Here is an 18976-nt window from a genome sequence, read left to right on the forward strand (position 1 = left end):
CTTGGATGAGTGACAAAACGTTTCTTCCACTGAAAACGCTACGTCCAGATGAACAGAATCAACTGTTTGGGATTTCCTTACCTGGATGATTGAGCATGCATTAAGACATTTTATACTTGAAACTGTGTAGGAGTTTCCATGGGAGTGTATGGGAATGAGTCTAACAAAAGCATAGGGTATATTTTCTACTTCTTACAATAATTGTAAATCTTGTACTATGTCTGTTGACTAACTAATAGAAATAACAGAAATAACTAAAAAACAAACAGAATTTCTTGTGGAAAACTGAACCAGCATTTGTGAGGGATGAGGCTGAAGGATAGTTTACCTTAAAAAACTACAAAGCGCAGAAGCAATTCCTAGCAATGCTACCATTATTTCAGGAAATATTCTTAAGGTTGGAATTCAGACAACAACAACAGACAACAGACAACAACAGTATCAACAGAACATATGTAAAGACTTCTGACATGTTTTAAAAGAGATGTTTTGTGTTTAATAAATATTATAGATTTACTAAAGACACGTTTTAACATTGTCATAATGGGTTTTTCACTGTGGGCTGATAGGGAAAATGTAATTTATACTGTTTAAAATGAATAAACATGCACAGAAGAGAAGGATTCCTAAAGGTTTCTGAACATACCTCTTTAAGTGTACAGGCTCATCATCATACTTACTATATTCCTTTTATCCACACTGACACCAGTCTCTAGGATCTTCTGTAGGATCTCTGCGTGCCCTTTGCTTGCTGCTAGATGCATAGGCGTGTTTTCTTCCTGTATTCCAGACATAACAGTATGTAATAACCATACTGTAGATAGATTATATATATAAAAGGCTGACCTAGCCATGTGATGTGATGACATCTGTAGGTTGACATAAAATTAACAATTATTATTGGTTACACTTTCTTTTTTTTTGAGGCAAATGTAACCCAGAAAACATAAGTGATAAAATATCAGCTAACACCAACAAGTTTGGTAAACAGATTTGGTAAATAGATTGTACTGGCACATTGTATAGACACAGATAGTTGTTAATAATCAGCAAGTAACATGTGGCAAAATACCAAAATTTAATTCACCCAAAGTTGAGCAGAGAATTGTTGGATGATTTCCCAGTACAATGACCAGCACAGCAAGCCACAGATATTTTCAGATAAATGTATTAAAATTGTTCCCCAAGGTGCCAACATCACAAATATAATTGTGAATCAAACTGTATCTAGAAGACAATGACGGGTAACTAAGCCTTAATAAATTTAATTGAATCTGAGTCCAAGTCCAGGGACTGGCAAGTTTCTGAAGCAATCATCAAGTAGCCATTTGCGGTGCAGTTTGCACCAACCAGCTAAGTAAAGAGAAACCACAGTCCATCATTACTTTATGAATCGAAGGTCAGTCCAGCAACCAACAACCATCCAACAACCATCAAGCCCTATGAAACTGGCTCACATGAGAACTGCCCCAGGACAGGAAGACCAAGAGTCACCTCTGCTGCTGAGAATAAATTCATGTGAGTCACCAGCCTCAGAAATCGCAAGATAACAGCACCTCAGATTAGAGCCCAGATAAATGCCAGACAGAGTTTTAGCATTTCTACAGGGTGGGCCATTTATATGGATACACCGTAATAAAATGGGAATGGTTGGTGATATTAAAGTCCTGTTTGTGGCACATTAGTATATGTGAGGGGGCAAACTCCTCAAGATGGGTGGTGACCATGGTGGTCATTTAGAAGTCGGCCATCTTGGATACAACTTTTGTTTTTTCAATAGGAAGAGGGCCATGTGACACATCAAACTTATTGGTAATGTCACAAGAAAAACAATGGTGTGCATGGTTTCAACGTAACTTTATTCTTTCATGAGTTATTTACAAGTTTCTGACCACTTATAAAATGTGTTCAATGTGCTGCCCATTGTATTGGATTGTCAATGCAACCCTCTTCTCCCACTCTTCACACACTGATAGCAACACCGCAGGAGAAATGCCAGCACAGACATCCAGTATCCGTAGTTTCAGGTGCTGCACATCTCGTATCTTCACATCATAGACAATTGCCTTCAGATGACCCCAAAGAAAAAGTCTAAGGGGGTCAGATCGGGAGACCTTGGGGGCCATTCAACTGGCCCACGATGACCAATCCACTTTCCAGGAAACTGTTCATCTAGGAATGCTCGGACCTGGCACCCATAATGTGGTGGTGCACCATCTTGCTGGAAAAACTCAGGGAACATGCCAGCTTCAGTGCATAAAGAGGGAAACACATCATCATGTAGCAATTTCAAATATGAGGTTTCCATTGATGAAGAATGGACCCACTATCGTTGTACCCCATATACCACACCAAACCATCACTTTTGTTGTTCCAACAGTCTTGGAGGGATCCATCCAATGTGGGTTAGTGTCAGACCAATAGCGGTGGTTTTGTTTGTTAACTTCACCATTCACATAAAAGTTTGCCTCATCACTGAACAAAATCTTCTGCGTGAACTGAGGGTCCTGTTCCAATTTTTGTTTTGCCCATTCTGCAAATTCTGTGCGCCGATCTGGGTCATCCTCGTTGAGATGCTGCAGTAGCTGGAGTTTGTAAGGGTGCCATTTGTGAGTAGCTAATATCCGCCGAAGGGATGTTCGACTAATGCCACTCACCAGTGACATGCGGCGAGTGCTACGCTGTGGGACCTTGCTGAATGAAGCTAGGACAGCCACTGATGTTTCTTCATTAGTGACAGTTTTCTTGCATCGACATTTTGGCAAATCCAACACTGAACCAGTTTCACGAAACTTAGCAAGCAGTTTGCTAACTGTAGCATGGGAGATGGGTGGTCTCGTAGGGTGTCTTGCATTGAAATCTGCTACAATGACCCGGTTACTGCGTTCACCAGATATCAACACAATTTCGATCCGCTCCTCACGTGTTAACCTCTTCAACATGTCAATGGCTGTGAACAAAGAGAAACTTGTAAATAACTCATGAAAGAATAAAGTTACGTTGAAACCAAGCACACCATTGTTTTTCTTGTGACATTACCAATAGGTTTGATGTGTCACATGGCCCTCTTCCTATTGAAAAAACAAAAGTTGTATCCAAGATGGCCGACTTCTAAATGGCCACCATGGTCACCACCTATCTTGAGGAGTTTGCCCCCTCACATATACTAATGTGCCACAAACAGGACTTTAATATCACCAACCATTCCCATTTTATTACGGTGTATCCATATAAATGGCCCACCCTGTACATCAACTGTTCAGAGAAGACTGTGTGAATCAGGCCTTTATGGTCAAATAGCTGCTAAAAAACCACGACTAAGGAAAAGCAACAACCAGAAGAGATTTGTTTGAGCCAAGAAACACGAGGAATGGACAATAGACCAGTGGAAATCTGTGCTTTGGTCTGATGAGTCCAAATTTGACATCTTTGGTTCCACCCACCATGTCTTTGTGCAGTGCAGAAAAGATGTACGGATGGTCTCTACATGCATGGTTCCCACCGTGAAGCATTGAGGAGGTGGTGTGATGGTGTGGGGGTGCGTTGCCGGTGTCACTGTTGGGGATTTATTCAAAATTGAAGGCACATTGAACCAGCATGGCTAACACAGCATCCTGCAGCGACATGCCATCACATCCAGTTCGAGTTTAGTTGGACCATCATTTATTTTTCACACACCTCCAGGCTGTGTGAGGGCTATTTGACCAAGAATGAGAGTGATGGTGTGCTGCACCAAATGGCCTGGCCTCCACAGTCACCTGACCTAAACCCAATCGAGATGGTTTGGGATGAGATGGACTGCAGAGTGAAGGCAGAAGGACCAACAAGTGCTCAGCATCTCTGGGAACTCCTTCAAGACTGTTGGAAAACCATTTCAGGTGACGACCTCATGAAGTTCATGGAGAGAATGCGAACAGTGTGCAAAGCAGTAATCAAAGCAAAGGGTGGCTATTTTGAAGAATCTAAAATATAAAAAATGTTTTGAGTTATTTCTCACTTTTTTTGTTTACTTTATAATTCTATGTGTTCATTCATAGTTTTAATGCCTTCACTGAGAGGGAGAGCCTAACAAAGCTTTTTGTACAGCATCTGCTTGTATGGCTAAAAACATATGCTGATTCAAAGTGTGTGTCTGTGTGTGTGTGTGCATATCTACCTTGTCCTTCAAACCATGTATGTAACCCATTCCAATCAGAAATTCAACTACTTCAAGCTGTCCATGTTCAGCAGCTAGGTGTAGTGCTGTCTTCCCTGACTGAGCAGAAAGACATACACATATGTTACATATAGTGTATACAAACAAGATATAATAACTCTATTAATATCCATATAATAAGACATTCCATTCATTTCCGGCTTGATTTATTGATATACTGCTTATACACTGCTCAAAAAATGTAAGGAAACACTTTCATCTGAGTATAGCATCAACTAAATTAAATTTCTGGAATGTTGATCTGGTCAGTTAAGTAGTAAAGCACTTTGTACCGGATACAATAGTGATGGGCTAAAGCTTAGGGCTCCCAGTTTGCCTACCAGATGCTGTGGGATGATGGTATTCTTCTCCAGGTGTGCAAGGTTCCGGTACAGAGCCAAGGAGATAGCATCCTCATTTGAGTGAGTTGGCCAGTAGGCAAACTGGAAGGGGAAGGAATCTGGAGCTAATGTGCTCTTTTTTTCAGTCTCTCAAAGCACTACATCATAATAGGAGAAAGTGCGACAGGCCAGTAGTGATGTGTTCCGAGTTTTTTTCCACATTGGGACAATAGTGGCAGTCTTGAAACATGATAGAACTTTGGCTTGATCTAGTGAGGTGTTTCTGATAGAACATAAACCAGCTGATCTGTACATCTCACAGATATGTTACCTTGGCCTGAGGCCTTCTTTGTATTGACTCTACTCAGAGTCCTCCTTGCATCAGCCATGTCAAGACAGAGTGCTTTCTCCTCCTGTTGAGGATCAGAAGAGTCCTGTGTAGTGCCTCAAACCATCAACAGAAGAACCAGAAGAAATGACATCCCTTAAATCCAGTTTGTTGTTGTGTAATAATAGATGGGAGAATGTTATTTGTCTTTTGGCTAAAGCTTTGGCAAGATTTTTAGCGTTAATCATAGAGAGAGGTCTGTGGGAGGTACATAGCTCAGGTTCTTCATCCCTTTTCAGGAGCAGGCTTATAGTCGTTCGTCTTAAGGTGGGACGGAGTTCACATCAGAAAGATTTGAGAGAGACTGAATGTATTATTGGAGCCAATTTAGTATGGAACTTTTTGAAGAATCAGTTGGGGCCAGAGGCTTTGTTATCCTGCATCTATCACCTGATAATCATTATTATCAGCAATAAACTCACGATTGTCAAAGAATTTTGACATCCCAGTAGCATCTTACTGGGTTTCTGACTGGTATAGTTGAGAGTCTGAGAACATTTAAAGAAAACAGACTTGAATAATGATCTTTTTGTAGCTGTCCAGTTGAGTCTTTATCTTTGGTACTAAACGTGAGGAGATGTTGCGATATAGTTGATAAGATAGAAGTTGGCTTGACTTGTCGCCATACTCATAATGCATAGAGCAAGCACGTAAAAAAGGTCTCTGAAGAAGTAATTAAGGCATTGTCCATCTGCAAAGGATTGGATTTACAAGTTTTATTCAAATGGGCAGAGAATGAAATGATAACCTCAAGGAGATAGGCTTTAGTGATTCCCAAAGCATGGAATATAAAATTGTCTGTTTCTCTGTTTGGTTTAATGCAATGAAGTCAACTATTGAGGATTTAATAAGTTTATCAAAGTTGTCAGCAAATAGCAACATCAGACTGAATCTCATTGAGGCCAGGTATCAGTTTTGTAGTGAAGTTTCAAGATTGACAGAGAGTAGGGCATGGCCCAAAATAATGGTAGGATTATATTTAACTGCTGAAACTTTCTGAATAAGTTTTACACCACTGAAAAAATAATATGTGAGGGCATCATTTTTTCATTTTGACTTTCACTTCCACTCCATTAAATGATGTGGCATCCTTTATTCGTAGCACATTACTTAGTCCATATCAGTATAGATATCCAGCATGATTTTATGTTTTGAAAGTGTTCCCTTTTTTTGGGCAGTGTATTTTGCGCTAATAATTTTTTGCTAGGAGATGAGAAAAGAAAGGAAGTGTTTGTTCTTTTTATAACTCAGTTAGTACAAAATTGCTTTGTAAAGCTAGTAGTCTGTCACCTTTTCAACTCCATCTAGACTGATGCCTTCTAGGTGCTCCAAGATGAACGCCAATACTCTGATGTGGCCTCGCTGAGCAGCACAGTGCAGCATATTCAGACCATCCTAACATAAAAAGGATATCAGGTCAAGACAATGACCTTGTTAAAAATAAGTGGTATTGCAACCCAATTAAAAAACAACTTTAAATTCAGATTTTTTAACAGTTCAATGAAATATGGTAGCTCTTACTTTGTTTTCAGAGTTGAGCTTTGCTCCACAAGACACCAGGATCTGTAGGATGTTTAGGTGACCAAACCAGGATGCCAGAAGCAGAGCATTCATCCCAAACTGTGGACGATATTTACAAGCTAATGAATCAGAACACACAGAGAAAAATGTCTGACATAGGAATAGTAATCAAAACCGGTTCTTTTAGAAGACTGGTTCCCAGTAGTTAAATTCCTTGGAATTTAGTCTGCCTGCCTATCGATTCCAGTTGTACTTGCGCTACAATCACCTGAATTTAGTTTGTGCTGGAGGACAAATATAGTGGCACGGTCCACACTTTGTATATGGACATTATTATTTTTATTGCACAAAAGGATAAGAGCGTGACAGTAAGATGAAAACTGCATCCAGGACAGAAACAACTCCATTATGTTGCTAACACAACTTTGGCTCTTTACATGCACAGACAGCATAACAAACCCATCATTGTCAAATTTCTCCAAGATTATGTTAAATGATGGTTTTCACAAGGTATAGCAATTCTATTTTCAATTCAGTTTTATTCATATAGTGCCAAATCACATAAACAATTGCTGCAAGTCACTTTATATTTAAAGGTAAAGACCCTGCAATAATACAGAGAAAACAGACAGCCAAATGACCCCGAATGAGCAAGTACGATGGCAACAGTGGGAAGGAAAAACTCCCTTTTAACAAGAAGAAGCCTTCGGCAAAACCAGTCTCAGGGAGGGGCGGCCATCTGCTGTGAACAAGAACAGTCTTTTAACCATGACCAGCAGCTGTAATAGAACCTGAAGCATACAAGAACGTCCTAAACAAGGGAAGGTATTTGCTCATGCACACTGACTGAGACAACTGATGGTACCCCCTGTAAACCAGAACCAGTGCAGGGGGATACTGATGTATGACTACCAGTTGAACAACTTTGGCAAACATTGGTGTGGCTGCTCATTGGAAGACCCAGTGGAATCGAGCCTGTCAGGTGAGTATGGGAACTACTTCAACCATTTTAACTCAAGGCATGTTTTTTAGCTAACTGTTAGATTACTGAATTCTTACTGTACACATGGGTTTACAAGCAGGATATCGCTGCAGGGCTATTCACAGACAAAGCTACTGGCTATAATTCTAACTATTCTAAAAATGTCACTACCCATTATGACCTAAATGTCAATGTAATTACTGTTCATTTAAAAAGAGCCTTCTGTGCTAGATGTGTCAGACTGACAGCAAAACCTAGGGTAAAATAACTTCAGCAAGAATACAAATCCACAGTATGTTATTCCCCATATCAAGGAATGGTGTTATGGGCGTGTTATTGTTACCACGTTTACAAGACTAGTAGGGTCCGCATGAGCACAACATCTGCATGCACGGACTAGCCTTTGCCGACAACCCCACAATGTTCCAACTATGCATGCACCGACCCAAACTGTAACAGGAACAGGTGTGTGCAGATGTCTTTATCCACATCTGCAACAGAATACAATCCACTTTCAGCTTCCCCCTTGAACTTATAAAGGAATTTTGTAACTAAGGAAGTGAGAAATTGCTCTTGTATCAGTTCAAGTTTACTTACACTGTCAGTCTCATTGATGTCCACATCATACTCCAGTAGGAGACGCAAAGCCTGTTCATTCCCAGCTCCTGCTGCCCAGTGCAGTGCTTTTCGGCCTACCTACACACACACGCACACGCACACACACAAGACAATAATCGTACTGGTGCCATTTGCAGCCGAATGTGATGCGGCGGGAATGAGAATCAGGACATCCAAGTCTGAGGCTGTGGTCCTTAGCTGGGAAAGGGTACAGTGCCCATTCTGAGTAAGGGACAAGTTACTGCCCCAAGTGGAGGAGTTTAAGTATCTCGGGGTCCAACAGATGGATTGGCTGCAGTGATGCGAACACTGTACCAGTCTGTTGTGCTGAAGAGAGAGCTGAGTGTAAAAGCCACCTTCACCGAAGGTCATGAGCTTTGGGCAGTGAATGGACGAGATAATGCGGCAGAAATTAGTTTCCACCGGAGGGTGGCTGGCCTCTCCCTGAGTACAGCCATCCGGCAGGGGTTCAATGTAGAGCCACTATGCTTCCACATCGAAAGGAGCCAGGGGTCTGTTTATAATGAGAGGAGTGCACCTGTCTGTGCCTCCTAAACTCTAATATGAGTTCTTTTGTTTTAAGGACGTTAAGCTTCAGGTTATTTTCTGAACACCAGCGGGACGAGTTCTCTGCCTCTATGAGCCCAATCATGGTGTCGTCACTGGCATACTTGACGATGACGTTGGTTGGGTGGGTTGGTGTGCAGTCATAGGTGTACAGGTCGTACAGTAGGGGGCTAAGAACGCAGCTCTGGGATCCGATGCTGAGTAACATTGGGAGGGAGAGTTAAAGAAGTTTAGTTAAAGAAAATACAAAAGAGTCACTGGGAATATTTAGTGTTTGGTCTGAACAACTCAAAATAAAGATTAGAGATTGAAGTTTAAATTCAAAGGAGTATTTTCTCAGTAAACCTATAAACTGATACCATTTACCTGGTTTTTGGGTATAGCCACATATCATTTTAAACTGCAGGAGGCTCTGGTGAATCATGTTCTGTATATTTGATACATATACCAAAAACAAGTCAGAATACCAAACTTAATGTCTCTCTGATTATCACTGGTTCAAATGTTTAGGGATGACTGATAATTAAATTTGATAAGTAATTACATAAAAACAACAACAACACTGAATAGTCCACAAGACAATAACCAGGGCATTATCTCAAAAAGGACTTTAGTATACTATATAATATATTATATTTTAAAATATTATCCATCAATGCATATAGGTGGACCAAAACCAGGACAGCTTAGTTATTCTTTGACAAATTTACAAAAACATACTTCCTGAAATGCAGTAGCAGGCTTTCATTGAACGCACAAGTGTCATTTCCAAAAATCTAGCAAAAGTGACTTTCAAAGCATTCTCATCATAACAGTCTTCACCGCTCGATTATCTTAACAAAGGCTGAGTGGACTTACAGCAATACAGAAAACAGAGTTTACCGTGTGTACATACTATTAACTTCATCATACATAAATAACCCAGGAGTCTTCAAAGCAACTCTGGTTCATCGAGACGACAATATAATGAAAATATGGTCTCCGGTTAGTTTGAAATTGAATATTGGTCAAGGGTTCACTTTGTTCACCTCAGACTTTCAGTACAACTGTGTATCACACCAGTTACAAAATAGTGTCATAATTCTGCAGTGGTCAGATATTTAAATGATGAGCAGGACGAGGAACTGAGAGCAGTAGCAGTTTATGAGAAATCTGTTCCAGAATGTGAATAAAACCAGAAAGATAGTGACCGACTCTAGACAACAGAGGACAGATATTTATCAGAGCCCGTGTTCATCCTGGGACAGGACGTTAGTATACAGTTGTGTTCATAAGTTTACATACCCTGGTATATGCATATAAATAATAATAGCAAAACGTTTCTTTCACTCATGGTTAGTGGTTGGCTGACGCCATTTATTGTCAAACAACTGTGGTTGAACTCTATAAAACAGGAAAAGGATAAAAGAAAATATCAGCAGTGTCAAACTCCAATTAAGAAGTTAGGGGGAAAATTAGGGGTTCTGCTGAAACAAAACCACAGTCAAGCAGACCAACTAATATTTCAGCCACAACTGCCAGAAAAATTGTTTGGGATGCAGCTCCCCCAATCAGAAGCAGGACCAGCAGACTCTTAAAGGTGCAGAAAAACTCATACACAACAGACCAGACATACTGACACACTGGGCCATACAACAGACTAAGACAGAATGAGACTAGGCAAGAAAAGAAAATGAGAATTTAGAGGAGTAAATAAGACCCAAGGCCTTGATTTTTAAAGGCATCAACTGCTGACATCCAGAAAAGTCTGTGCTTCAGCATGCTTACTTTGTTTTTGGCATTGACGTCCACACCCTTCTTGATGAGTTCTTGCATTTTCCATGTGTCATTTCTTTTTGCAGCATCGTGAAACTCCTTTTCAGACCACAACACTGAAATCAGACAAAGAAAAAACCCTAAGCGTCAAATCTGTGCTGGAGTTGGAATGCCATTTATCACCTTTGAGCCTAACCCCACCCATTGCATAAAAGTTAATAATACAAGAAAAAGTTTACAAGAGGAAGACGGGGGTGCAGAAAGAGTTAAATAAGCTATGTGAATGTGTGAGCCTGAATGATGCTCAGGCCACAAATAAATGAAAAGTGGCAAAACAATTCACTTCTGCCACAGTTTCTTTTGACATAAAGGGACTTTAGCATGACATTCAAGTTCCAGCACCACTTTGCCTGAAGTTAAAGCTAAGTCTTTGATCTCTATCGGCATTCATGACCTGTGCTACCATTTGTAACTGTGGAGACATGTATGGCTGCAAAGGAAATGAATTTAGTATGGTTGTTGGTTCTACTTTCTTTCACCCTCATGTTGTGTTCTGGTCAAATCTGACCCATTTAAAACATTTATCACTGAAAAAGGTTTCATCAGACTGACCTGAACATTCCATGACTTTGTCCACAAAAGAGTCCAGTACACAAAAAAAATTTGGTGTATTTCAATTAATATTTGTACACTCTTGGTGTACAAAGTAGTGTTAATAACTGAGTTCAGGTACATACTGCTCAGTTGGACACACATACACACACAAACGCAAACACACCCCTTGGGTTCCCTGGGAACCACTACGGAAACATTTTCCCTAGTAGAACCTCTCTTCCACGGAACAACTCCAACTGTGTTGGCAGTTCTCACAAACAGTTGCAACATTGTTTCAAAGGCATTACACTTTTTTGTAGATTTCGTTTACAATACTTTCTTTGAAGCAAAGCCCCCCCCCCAAAAAGCATTGAGACAACTATGTGGCAACACCAGGGCAGGTTGATATACCCTAAGTGAGGCTCTTGATTACATATTTGATCACTACACTGGTGAGGACAAGTGAGAGAATGAAACTGACAGTGAGGATGAATTAGAGGAGGAAGTGTCAGAAGCTAAAGACAGCACAGAATATAATTTGTGCAATTCAGACCAAGAACTGATGAGGAGGAATTCAGTGATGAAGATGATGCTGCTGTCACATTCAAGAACTTCAGGAACTTATCCCCACCTGACAATCACGTTAGGTTTTCTGCTGAAAATTTCATCAGCACCTACAAAATTTGCTGTATCCTGGATGATGACATCAAATCCTGCTTTGAACTGTTTCTGACTGAGTTTATCTAAACCACAGTGGCAAACCTGAGGAAAATGAAGGGGAAACAAAAACAGAGTTACAAAGAAAGTTGGAAGGAAGTAACCCAGAAACAGGTCAAAGTATAGATGAGTCTTTGGATGTTGAGTGATGAATGTGGGATGCAGCGTCTGGTCAGTCAATATTTTCAGGCCAGCCACTGATCTATATTCCAAGTCCAAATGTCACAGTGGAGGAACATCTGGTGGCTTTTAGGGGACGCTGCCCTTTTGAACAGTATATGCCAAGCAAACAGTCTAAATACAGCATAAAGAAATGGGCAACATATGAAATACAAAATATTCCCAGTCACTTTTGACACAACAGGTGTTACTCTATTTGACTGTAAAAATATTGTAAATGGTTAAAAAAAAACTGTTCCTGGTAACTTTGACCCAACATAGTCTGTGACAAACAGTAAACTAAGATCATCTGATTGTTTCTCATAGTCAAAATAATCCAAAAATTATGTTTTTTAGTAGTCGAATTCATGGTGTATAAACTCAGATTAACGAAACATAAATAACAAACAGAAGTTTAGAAATGGTTTATATGAGAAACAGTAAAGCCACTGGGCCACAGAGTCACTAACTAACATTACTGTACTTTTATTATGAGTGTTAGACTGTAAGAGTAGCAGGGTGGACTCTTCAGCTCCTCTGCAGAGCTGATGTGTAAACAGCATCACAGCAACAACATCTGTAAGGAGAGTAACACTAAAGTAGAAAAATCTTGCACCTCATTAATGCGGCTTTAACTCAGTTTTAATGGAACACGAATTACAGAGAGGACTGACAATGTTCTCATTCTTGGCTGCCACACTCTATCCGGGCCCTGAACCAGGTGTAGGACTGCAATCTCTACACATCACTGTACATGCACTTACCAATAACAATAACATACCTCAATAATTGTTTTTGACTGTTTGATCCAAGACTGTCAATCTGCACACGGCTGATTTGCACACCTTTTTAATTTGAATTTTTAATTTTAGTGTGTTCTTGTATTTTTAATGGTCAAGAATTGCACAGAAATAAACATTTCACTGCATGTTGTACTGTGTATGATTGTGTATGATAAATAAAATTTGAATGTGAAAATTGAGCCCTGTGGGGTGCCACATGACATAATCATTAGATGCTTCAGAACTGCAAAGATTTACAGAGGAAATTCTATCTGCCAGATAAGACCTAAACCATTTAAGCACCGTGCCACCAATGTCCACTAGATGATGTAGTCAAAATATTAAAAATGTTGTGGTCTATTGTGTCAGAGGCAGCAGTTAAGTGAAGCAAAACCAGAACAACAAGGTTACCAGTCACATGCAATCAGGATGTTGTTAAACACCCTTAATAATACAGATTCTGTACTATAAAGGGTTTTACCTGACCCACAGGAGGCCATTCTTATCTAGAAAATGTTTTAGTTGACATGATACAATTTTCTCTAAAACTTTGGTAAGAAAATGCAGCTTGGACTGAGGCCTTTATGTAGCCAGTACAGTGTGCTCAAGAACAGGTTTCTTAAGCAATGGCTGCACTACTGCACATTTAAAATTTGCAGGAACTGGACCAGAGGACAGACTGCTGTTTATAATAGCGAGAACAGACTGCCTGCCCTATAGTAGGCAAAAAAAAGAGCTGAGGACTTAATATAGCGAACCACATCCTCTAAGAGTGAGAGGGTCACAGGCTCAAACTGAGTAAAAACAGCAGAAGGGACAGAGGCAGAGAGGCGAATCAGGGGCTGCGATAAGAGCCATTGTGGTGGCAACCTTTAAAAAACACACAGAAAACCATTGCATACATCAGGAGAAGCGTCTAAACAGAAACAGAGTCAAAGGTGTTGAATAATGTGGGTTATGGCTGTTGGAAGAAATGATATTTGCAAAATATTCATATTTTGCCTCTTTAACAGTATTGTGGTAGTGACACTGGCAGTGTTAAAATTTGAAATGACAGCTGCAGTTTAACTTTTTTCGATCTGGCAGACCATATGAAAGAACAAGATCCATTGTGTGTCTGCGCTTATGTGCATGGCCCAGTATGGAGTGAGTAACAATAAATAAAATACAACTTGCTAGTCGACACACACACACACACACACACCCCTGTACTGGATTGAACAACAGGGGGAGACGAGCAACTTCTTTTTCCCACAGGATGCAAAATGCAGTCAGCTTATCATGCCTAAAGCGTCCCAGGCAGGTGAGCCTGTCATTAAAATGGACATTAGCGCTGATGTGAGAATAGCAATAGAGGGGATCCTAGCATTAAATATGGCCCATCCTTTCTTGTTGCCACTAAATGTCTTGAGCAGTAGATGGCAGCTAGAATTGGAATTTCAGTGTAGGCTCTCATCTTCACTTCATCCACGTCCATCCAATCCTCGCACCTTTGGATCCCATGCAAGTTTGTTTGGGTTCATTGCAGCTGAATCACCTTCTCTGTTATAAACAGGTAAAAGTCAGACTTCATGCTGCTGATGTGAGCAATTTAATAGAGTATGTATCCTGGTGTGAAACCAGTTACTAGTGGTTTGCAGTGCATGGTCTCTGCATTAGTGGGAAACCACTAACTATTCTAGAGCACTCAAAGCACTTTATACAACATGCCTCATTCACCCATTCATACAAGCGCTTTTTTCAACGCTTAATTGGTTTCCATCTAACACTCACACATATTCATACTCCAATGGATGCATCATAGAGCAACTTGGGCTTAGTGTCTTGCCAGAGGATATCTGGCATGCAGACTGTCGCAGCCATGGAACCACAAACCTTCCGATCAGTAGACGACCCAGTCTACCTCCTGAACTAGACACACCATCACAAGACATCCACTCACCATCAGCTGCTCAGTCTCCTAGTAGAAACACCTATGGTATCGATTTCAAAACTCTCATTATGGAGTTATCACAATCACAAATTTGTATGTCCATACTGCTTGCCTATCTGGCTGGCAACTACAACTCATCAGCTTTTTACAGCTGAATGTAGTTTTCATGGTTTCCAATGTTCATTTTACTCCAAATGCATTAACACAGCAAAAAAGGTCAAACGGGGAGGAAAAAGAAGAGAAAGTGAACTGGACACAAATGGCCAGCATAAAGCCCAGAGGGCTAACTTAATTTAATACAATGTTTAAATTAAGGTCCCAGTATACCTGCCACAACATCATCTCACAGTCACTTGTACTGATACCTGCAGGACTATTTTTCCACAAACCTGAATTTTCAAATTGTTCCAACATCTCCCCCGGTGTACCTGTATGTCTCTAGCTTCTGTATTGGAATATCACTGAAATTGCCCGAAAAACCGTTACAAAGCACACTTGTGTCTTCAACCCAGCTGGAGCAGGAAAAGCCCGATGCACCCAGTTATAAAAATCGAGACCTGGTAAAACAAAGACTGTGTTTCAACTTCTCAACATGACATTAGAACATGACAGTGACTAAAATCATCCACATTTTTCCTAACCGAAAACCTTAGATGACGAGTACAGGCTCTGAGGGACAGTTTCTTGTACAACAGTGCCAGAGCTAACCTGAGAAGGGGTATCCAAGCCCTCACTAACTACAGAGGATAGAGCCCCCCCAAAACCCTAAAAGCACCCTCAAACTCGCGAAAGGAGCTCAACACCTTTGCTCAGTTTGAGGTAGACTGCTCAGTTTGGTCTCTGTGGACTACAGCTCAGCATTCAACACTATAAACAGACATTCTCATCGGCAAACTAGACCATCGTCATATCCCCCCTACCACTTGCTCCTGGATCAAAGACTTCCTCACAAACCGACCTCAATCAGTCCAACTCGGCCCCCAAACTGGGTGTTTGGTACACAGGCCACTACTGAGAAAAGCAAGGCTATGCAGAGGGTAATAACACTGCCCAGAAAAATCATTGGCTGCCCTCTGCTACAAATTTTGTGGAGGGTGACAAACTGGTCTGGTGCTCATTGGTCTGGTCTAGAACAATAACGTTGGATTTTCAGAGACCCCCCACGCCTTCCCCCCTCTCACCATCCTGAACAATAGAGTACCCACTGTGGATCACAGATTTGAAGTGGTCCTCACACAGAGTCTGTCTGGATTCCCTGCAGCAATTCAGGAAGTTCCACCTGCCACAGGAGCTGATGGTCATCCATCCTGCCATCATCCAGTCTGTCCTGTGTACATCAATCATTGCCTGGTTTGGCTTAGCCACGAAGCAGGACAGGGCCAGACTGTGACAGACAATCAGAGAGGATCCTCAAGCAGAAAACATTTCTGCAGATCCTGGACATAAACTGTTCTATGATGTAGCTTGCCATCATTAGTGTGTGAATGTGTGTGTGGACGGGTGGATGACTGAACGTGTAAAGCGCTTTGGAGTCCTTAGGGACTAGTAAAGCGCTATACAAATACAGGCCATTTATGTTTACAAAAACCAGCCACCACTCAGCCATGACTCAGGTCATATGCACAATCTGCACAATTAAAAATTAATACTTAAGGTTTATCCCGGTTGCTCTATGTTCAGCCTATTTATATCTATCATTCATTCATGCCCAGTTGTAACTTGTCATAGTTTGTATAGTTTCTTAAGACCTTCTGCAACCTGTACTTTTCTTACTTTTTACCTTCTCCTCGTATTTATGTTCTCCTTCTGTATATATGACTATTTATATATTGCCTATTTAAAAATGTTTATTTTTTGCATGCAAAGTGAACCTGAGTCAAATTCCTTGTTTGTGTGCACAAACTTGGCCAAATAAAGATGATTTTGGTTTTGAATCAATGCATGCAACACCTGTTTCAGGTAGAGAAAGGCAGCAGTGTCCTCAAGATGGCTTGTTTATTTCCACCCCTTTTCATTCAAAAGACCCTCAACAGCAGTAAATGATTCAAAAATAGATAGTATGAAACATGAGAATAGCCAAACCTGTGGGTGATTATCTACATCCATCTTTTATACTGAGTATAGTTACATCTCCTGTTCCAAACGTATCCTGAGCTATGAATGGTTTCTTATTATGCTAAGTACCAACAGGCTTTTTCAGTGCAAAATCTATACAATTAAACGAATAGATACAAAAACAATTAGAACAGAAAAGAAATCTCAGAAATCATATTGACTATAAATGTTGATGACAGGAATTTAAAATCCTCAACAGTTTACTCACAGTCACACAAAGAAATCTGTGAAACTGCACTTTTAATTCCAAGCGGCGTTTCCTGTTAATTGCAGTGTGGAAAGCAAATTACCAACTTACTTCAGTCACTCTTTTTCAAACTCCAGTAGCAACACAATAATCACAGGGGCTTTATTGGGAAAAATAAAATGTGATAGGTTCAGATACCAGCCATTATACAGATCAGATTACCCAAACTGCTAATACATAAAATGTGCCTCTAGGCTGTTGGCTGAGCGTGCGGGTGGGTTGTCCCTGTGCCACAGACGGACATCCTGCGCTGAGCGAGGCCAGAAATACTTACAGAAATCCTCCTCCGACAGCAGCTCATCCCCCATGACTGCTGCTCTTTAGAGCCGCTTCTACCGGCCCGTCTCCTCTTCCATCACTCCAGCTCTTTATCCTTCTCCATCACAAGTTTATCCTGCGTGCTAACGTCAGTACATTTGTCAAGCTACACATGTCAAAACCAAAGAAACACCATATCCGATCTATACCTTCAAAATAAAGCGAGCCGTTCTTCAAAGAAGAAACGACGCTTCCCGGTCTTGTTCTGGCAGACAGCGAAACGTGACATTCGCGTCACCAACTGCTGTGACCTATGGACTGAACTCATCATAAATTAAATATTTAATAAACAGATATATCTATCTAAAATTGATTTTTGGCCTGATAGATTTCACTTGGAACCAGCTCCCAATTTGGATTCGGGAGACAGACACTATCTCTACTTTTAGATCAGGGTTAACTTTCCTTTTTGATAAAGCATATAGTTATGGCTGGATCAGGTGACCCTGAATCCTCCCTTAGTTATGCTGCATTAGGTGTAGGGATTCTGAGTGTTTCTTCTTCACTCACCTCTTTGCACTCAGTAACTAGTCATTATTGATCTCTGTCTCTTTACCACAGAGTGTCTTTATCCTCTCTCCCCCTCCTCACCCATTCAGTAATGCAGATGGCTGCCCCTCCCCGAACAGTGTTCTGCTACAAGTTTCTTCCTTTTAGAAGGGTTTTTTTTCCTTCCCACTGACTCCAAGTGCACGCTCAGGGGAGCGTCGTCTGATTGTTGGGTCTCTCAGTATTATTGTATTAGTTTTACAGTGTAAATTTAGAGTTATATAAATAAAACTGAACTGAAATGAATATTGCAATTTTTAAAGCGTGTCCAAGCCCGAGTCATAATGGGGCTGTCTCCTCTCTGTTTCTTCCTGTGTTTCTCATGTCTCCTCCTTTACTTTGGATTTTATAAAACCATCTCTTTTCTTCCTCGCATGGTTTTGGCACAAAGAGGCAGCTGGTAACTGCCTAGTCATATTGATTCTATAACATGTTTGTTGAATCTCTATCTGAATATCTGGTCTGCTGTCTGAATGGCTATCCCACAAAATGGCCAATAATGAATTTGAATCTGAACAAATTAATGAACCTAATGATCTTGTGTCTTTAATCCACTGAAAACAGCTAAAAGGTACTACAATCATTTCTCATCACTGGTCCTCGGCCCAAGTAGAAGCACTCTCCTTGAGGAACAATTTAACCCAGTGCTGTTGTTATTTTAATTTCTATTCTGAAACTGTTATTAATATAAAATGATAAACTTCACACAACAGTCACAACAGTCCAAGTAACACGCTAATCACATAAAAACTGTAAATTTGAAGCTACAGGCAGTGTCAGGAGATTTCCTGTATTGCAACTCAGGTCAGAATAAAAACGCTAAGACAGGTTTAACGTGTACACGGGTGAGACTCAGGGAGACTCGCACCCAGTGCAATAGTTGTCAATTTTGTTGAAACACTTATTGTTTGATTATTTTTTTTAATGATCAAATATACTTTAAGTTTGTTTTGGTTGACTATCACACCAAATTAGCCAGTGTTTTATTTCTAAAATATTTTATTTCTAAAATAAGTTTTTTTTTTAAATTGCTGTTGTGATGTTAACAAATTTTAACAAAGGTGAAAAAAATAACAAAGAAATTTCAACCCTCACCTCAACAGGACGATTATATCCGACTACAGTATAATAGGAAGGAAGCTATAGTACAGCATATGTAACACTGTTAATAAATGCTTCAAATGGTTTGTAAGAC

The 18976-nt window shown here is 40.4% G+C and overlaps 1 protein-coding gene across 3 annotated transcripts; it reads right to left on the reverse strand.

Annotated features, from left to right (window-relative positions):
- Positions 1–680: 680 nt before the first annotated feature.
- ankdd1a (ankyrin repeat and death domain containing 1A) lies at positions 681–17409 on the reverse strand (the record flags this gene model as incomplete). Of its 3 annotated transcripts, none has more annotated exon segments than XM_019348119.2 (7): positions 681–779; positions 4157–4255; positions 6215–6319; positions 6446–6544; positions 8025–8123; positions 10380–10483; positions 17189–17398. In XM_019348119.2, coding segments are annotated over 7 exon segments (639 nt in total), but the record flags the coding sequence as incomplete, so codon positions are not given.
- Between the last annotated feature and the right edge of the window lie 1567 nt (positions 17410–18976).

This window comes from Oreochromis niloticus, linkage group LG1 (genome assembly GCF_001858045.2).
Source record: "Oreochromis niloticus isolate F11D_XX linkage group LG1, O_niloticus_UMD_NMBU, whole genome shotgun sequence".
NCBI lineage: Eukaryota > Metazoa > Chordata > Actinopteri > Cichliformes > Cichlidae > Oreochromis > Oreochromis niloticus.